Genomic DNA, 5,793 nt, shown 5'->3' on the forward strand with positions numbered 1-5,793 from the left:
TGCGATCAGGCGGCGCGGCGGACAGCCCCGGCGGCGGGGCGGGGGGGAGTTATATTGCGGGGTCCTTCCTCGCTCACCCTGGTTCCTCACGGAGCGGAGACGGCAAATGGCGGACTTCGATACCTACGACGATCGGGCCTACAGCAGCTTCGGCGGCGGCAGAGGGTGAGGACGGCGTGCGCACACCCCTGCCGGGCGCAGGGAGCGCTCTGTGACGGAGCCTCCCGGGCGCCGGCCTTCCCGCGCTCCCCGGAGCGGCGAGCAGTAGGCGCTCGGCTGGACCGGCGGAAGCCTGGGAGAGGCGCCTGGAGGGCCGGGGCCTGGAAATGGCGCGCTCGGGGAGGGGGCGGCGGCGGTTAGGCTTCCAGGGTCTTGCTCGCGGGGCGGATCCGTCCCTCTGCCTTCCGCCGATGACAACGTGTCGCCTGGCCCATGCTTGGCCTCCAGGCCAGGCCGCAGCGGCACTCGATACCCGGGAGGACGCGCTCCCGCTTCCAGCCCCATCCCCCAGTACGGGCGGGCCGGCGCGGGGCTGGGCTGCAGCCCGGGAGTGGGGCCGGGGCCTGCCCGGCGACTGCCCCGGCCTCGGTCTGGCCCCCTGTTGTCTGCCTGCCCTTCAGGTGTCTTGGTCCCATCACCATGCGGCCGGCCGGCCGGCTAGGTACGGCCGACAGACCGAGAGGGCCGATTTCCTTCCTCTTACGTGCGGGGCAGGGATTCCGCAGCTGGAGTCCGGGAATGGGCCGATTCTCGGACGGGGTGGGGAGCGCCCTCGACTAGTATATTGTGGCGTTTATTATTTCTTGGGTCAGAGTGCCCTTTTGACAGGTTCTGCGTGCTTGCTGGCGGCAGATTTTATTTCTCCCTCGTTTTTTCTGACCTGAAGGAATCGCATTTAACCTCGTTCGCATCGTGGTTACAGGGCAAACTCTTAATTGAGGCACCTTGTTTAAAACCTAACTACTTGACCGGATAATAAAAAGGTTATGGTGTTTTAATTCGAAGAATCCGCACTGAGTACTTTTTTAATGCAAATTATCTCATAGAAAGTAGAAGATAGGCTATAAACATCTTTCTATTTGTCAAGGACATGTTTGGCCTTTGTGTGCTTATGCAGAAAGGATTCTTTTCCCAGGATAAAAGCACAATAGTACCTACTGAGGTGTCCAGTCTCCTGAGTTTCAACCCAACAGTATCTTTGTTCCGTGAAGAATGATCTTTCAATACTTTGGTTTGGGACTGGCTCAGACAAATGCTTGTTTAGGTATATGAGTGTACCCAGTAACATTCATGACAGTAGAACGTGGAAATTGGGGGAGGTGGAGCCACTTGTTATTTCAAAGAATATTTTATTTGCTAATAAAAAATAAATAGACTTTGGATGTCATGTAAAATTGTTGCCTTTGGGGTAGGTTTCTAGAGGTCATATTTGTACTTAAGTCACCTTGAAATTTAATAACTAAAATTTTTTCTAGTTATGCATACTTACCCAATAAAACGTTGCTTGAAAGTGGTTCAATTTAAGGCATATTGAAGGAGTTCTGTTAGTTTATGATTACGATAAGTTGGCTTTTAAATTGTCTTTTGACAAATTTGCCAGTTCTTCTGATGACTTGAGGTGTTCAAGCTAGACTTTTAATGAAGTGCAGTTTTGAGGAAGTTCGTGAACAATAACAAGTGATCAAAAGAAAAGTTCTGTTGATATGCTGCTCATCTCAAATAATGAAAGACAAATGAAACTGCTGGCCATTTGCCCCAGAAAGTAGTTTTAAGTCTGTGATAACTGGTGAGTTGTGTGTGGAGTGGATCCAAAAACCTCACAGAGGTCCAGACATGGACAAACCTTTCCTATTTCAGACAGTGTTATTTAATTACTTGTCAGATCAGCAGTCATTAGTTATTAGGATGTCTGAAATTAGCATGATGTTAGCATAGTTGACCAGATATTCTTCAGTGATCATTTCAGTCGTTACTTGAATGATGTTCACATCCGCAAAAGTGTTGACAGTTTGCTTAGTACATGTATGATACTTAAGCATTATAGACCATTGTCATCAATGGAAAGGCGGTTTTGCCTTGCTTTGTTTGATACTTTTGTAAGGTGGTACTTCTCTAAAACACCTTAGGGGTGTCAGTGCTAAACTTTAATAACTATACATTTTTCTATAAAGTTTATTTTGTTATCTTGCATAATAAACAGAGGTTGTCAGGAAACTGGTCAACTGCTTTATATTAGCAGCCTATGAAGGCATGTCTCCAGCAGCCAAGGAGAGAACCAAGGGACTGCATTGTTGCTCAAAAAGCAAGTGAAAACAAAATACCAAACTGTCAAGAGCTGATCATACCAGATCTTGAATGTACTTTGTTTGCAGTTTATTACCTTTTGTGTTCCTGATTTTGCATTTCCCTTTAACAGGAGAAGTGGAGTGTATTATTGGTTTTGCATTTCTAATTGCAACAAAACCTTGAGTGTTTAACCTAAAGCCATCAATCCTGACAAGCACATTGGAACTTGGAGGTAGCATGAATGGAAATTGTTGAAGATGGTACTTGTTAAAAATTGGTGAAACTACAGATTTCAGTATTTCTCAGGTTCCAGTTAAGGTGTTTAGAATTCCAACCTTGAGTTTTGTAGGACGTAAGCTTGGCGTGTCTAAGTTTCTAAGTATATTGTAAGACTTAAAAGTGGAAGGAAAGTAATGTTTAAAAAGGGAGAAAAAACAAAAGTATAACCACAGTAGCTCTCTTCACTGGTACTGGTATCTATAAAAGCCTTGAAAACCTTATTCAAAAATCCTGTTGCCCATCAAATGACAGTTTGCTTGGATTCATTGTCATACTGTTTTACCAAGACAATTCAGGGCAAAGGTCCTGAAATCAGGCAAACCCATGGTGCCATATTCTTAGTGGTCAAGTGCCAGGTGGCTTACGCAGTTTCCTGTGATCCACTAAAGACGGTGGAAGCTCTGGAGACTGCCATTGAGAACCTCAGGATAGCCAGGCACTATTTTGCAAAGTTTGACAACAAAAGTCTGAATATCAGCTCAGCCATGTATTAGCTGTGTGATCTAGAGCCAGTTCTTTGACTTCTCTGAGCCCTGTTCTCACATGTAAGAAACTCCTTTATGGGGTTCTTGGGAGTATTACAGATGCATCCCAGAAACCTGGTACATTAAAAAAAAATACATGATAATGTAGCTCTTGATTTATAGTTTACTTTGGGGAAAATTCTGTTAACTGAAGTGAGTTTTTATTTTCCTGGTTGTATTTCTAAAGCCAAGTAAAAGAAATCATTTCATAGATAGAAACATTGTCTTCATGACTCGGATAACAGAAATATTATGAATGAGTGATAAATAATTTGTTCTTGGAAATAATTGGTTATAGAATTTATGCTTGGAATGTTTAATATAAATGTTCCTGATGTTTATAAAAATCTTTAAAATTTTTTATGTTTTTATTTGAGATTAACCTTAATCTTCTGGGAAGACTTTGTACAAGTTCAGAAAGTTTTCCCAGGAACCTGGAACACACAAAGCAGAATTGGGGAGTGGGAGACATTTCAGTCCAGAGTTAAGACTTCATCTTTTGGTTTCCAGCTAACCCTAGAAATAGAAGGTGAAGTTAGACAGGAGAGAGTATTCCTTTCCCTGTTTTTTTCATTTGTAAACTGGTTAGATCTGTACATTCAGTCCATAAAAGAAGTGTGATCTCATGACTTTAATAGAGCTTACAAATAGCTGTAAAATCTAAGCCGCCTTTTGGGTAAATTGAATGTGCTTACATACTTAGAAATTTCTCCTCGTGGATTTCTCCCTCTGACTGTACTCTGGTATATTGATGTTCCATTGTAAACTTAGCACCTTTCATTTATGCATTGTGCTCCAGCACAACATGAGATTCCTTTTTTGGCACACTTGTTAATATAATTAAAGTGGGGTGTGGTTTTTTTGTTTTGGTTTGGTTTTTTTGGTTAGCTTTTTAAGTGTCTGGCTTAGTAGAAGATAGCTGGCTCATACATGCTTCTGTATTCATCCTTGAGAGGGTTGTTTTATGTGATATGTATAGAAAAGTCCAACCTTACACATTTGTTGGTATATGTTGTTGGAAAAGGAGTGGGAGTATTTTAATAACTATTTCAGTTAACTGTGGATCTGTTTTGTTTGCTACTGTGCCAAAGCCAAACAAGTAGTAGTTTTCATAAAGGTGGGTTGCAGTGTGGGTGCTTACTCTATCGATAGGCTTTTTCTGAGTCCTCCTTGGTGGTGCAAGGGGTTAATACGCAGCACTATGAAGCAAGACACTGCAGCAAGAGTTCGATCGCTAGCCAGGGATGTGACACACATGGCGCAGTAGACCTCTCTTGTCCCACCCGCTGCTTCCCTCAGCAGTGTATTTCAGTAAATCTGCCTGTCCTGCTTCCCATTCTGTTTCAGAATCCTCTCACCGCCCGCACTTCTGGCCTGTACCCCAGTTCTTCTAAGCATAAATAAAAATAATTTTTAAAAATAGGCTTTTTGACATAAAAAACACTTTGACTCAAAAAGACATCTGCATCCCCATGTTTATTGCTGCTTTATTTACAATATGAAAGACATGGAATCAACCCAAATGCCCAAAAGTAAATGACTTGATTAAAAAGATATGATACTGGGCCCTCCCTGGTGGTGCAGTGGTTTAAAGCACAGCTCTTAAGAAGCTAAAGCAACTTCCACATGAGTTTGATCCCCGTCTGCCCCGGAGGTGACCACATGGTGCTACAGACCTCTCCTGAGTCTCCGCTGCTTCCTAGGTCTGCCTGTTCTGCTCTCTGTCTCTGGTGAATCCTCTCACTACCCCGGCACCTCTGGCCTGTACCCCAGTTCTGTATGCACAAATAAATCTTTTTTTTTTTTTTTTTAAAGATGTACATACGCATCATGGAATATTACTAAGCAATCAAAGAACTCATGCCTTTTGCAGCAACATGGATGGAGCTGGAAGGGATCATGCTTAGTGAAATAAGCCAGAAAGAAAAAGAAAAATACCGGATGGTTTCACTCATAGCAGGAGCATAAAGGACCGGGGGAGGGAGTATAATAATGAACAACAGTATTCCAGAGACATTTTACAGGGGTGGAGTGGGGAGTGGGATCAAAAGTGGGGGTGGGGGAGCACGGGACTATGGTGATGGCACACGGGTGAATTGGTGGTGGGAAGTCCACGGGGATTACAGTTGAGATGGGAAAAGGCACAAAATGATATAAATTTTTTTTAAATGATTTTTTTCTGTTTAGTTACATTAAAATCCAATGATGTATATTGTAGTAGGTCCTTTACCAGTACATGATTTTATAACCATGCATTGATTGTTTGAAAAATATTAGTCAATTATGCAGGTCTTCCAAGTGTTGATGCATTTCATTTTATATCAAAAGTCATGTTCTTTATACAATATTAAAAATAATTGATTTGATCAGAGAAGTCATTGACTATTGGGAGGCACTTGAGCTTAGAGTGAGGCAGTTTTTCTGAAATTGTTTCATGTGTGAGAGCAGGAGTTTTATTTTGGCAACACATACTGTTAGTTGGATTCATTTTCAAGAAAATGTGTCTGCCTAATAACCTGGTCAAGGTAACCTGGGTTTTAGTTTGTACTTCTCTCAAGTAAGGATGGTGTTTCATGAAAAGAACAGTTCGGCTTTTAATTCAATTCAATGACCCTGTTTTGTGACATAGGATATTTAAAAGTAGGTCAAGATTTAATATAATTAATTCTTTTTCATGCTTTATCAAGGACAGTTCTTTTTTTTT

The 5,793-nt window shown here is 42.4% G+C and overlaps 1 protein-coding gene across 2 annotated transcripts in view; it reads left to right on the forward strand.

The window, feature by feature from the left end:
* The first annotated feature begins 6 nt into the window (after positions 1-6).
* EIF4H (eukaryotic translation initiation factor 4H) overlaps positions 7-5,793 on the forward strand; it is a 26,785-nt gene continuing 20,998 nt past the window's right edge. Inside the window, exon 1 of one of the 2 annotated variants that reach the window (XM_004688301.2) lies at positions 7-165. In XM_004688301.2, the coding sequence (XP_004688358.1) occupies positions 107-165 (59 nt within the window). In that variant the 5' untranslated portion in view covers positions 7-106. The remainder of the gene's footprint in view (positions 166-5,793) is intronic. The other variant, XM_004688300.2, reaches the window with a different exon arrangement.

The sequence above is a fragment of the Condylura cristata genome, unplaced genomic scaffold (genome assembly GCF_000260355.1).
Source record: "Condylura cristata isolate star-nosed mole 26May11 unplaced genomic scaffold, ConCri1.0 scaffold00024, whole genome shotgun sequence".
In the NCBI taxonomy this organism is placed as follows: domain Eukaryota; kingdom Metazoa; phylum Chordata; class Mammalia; order Eulipotyphla; family Talpidae; genus Condylura; species Condylura cristata.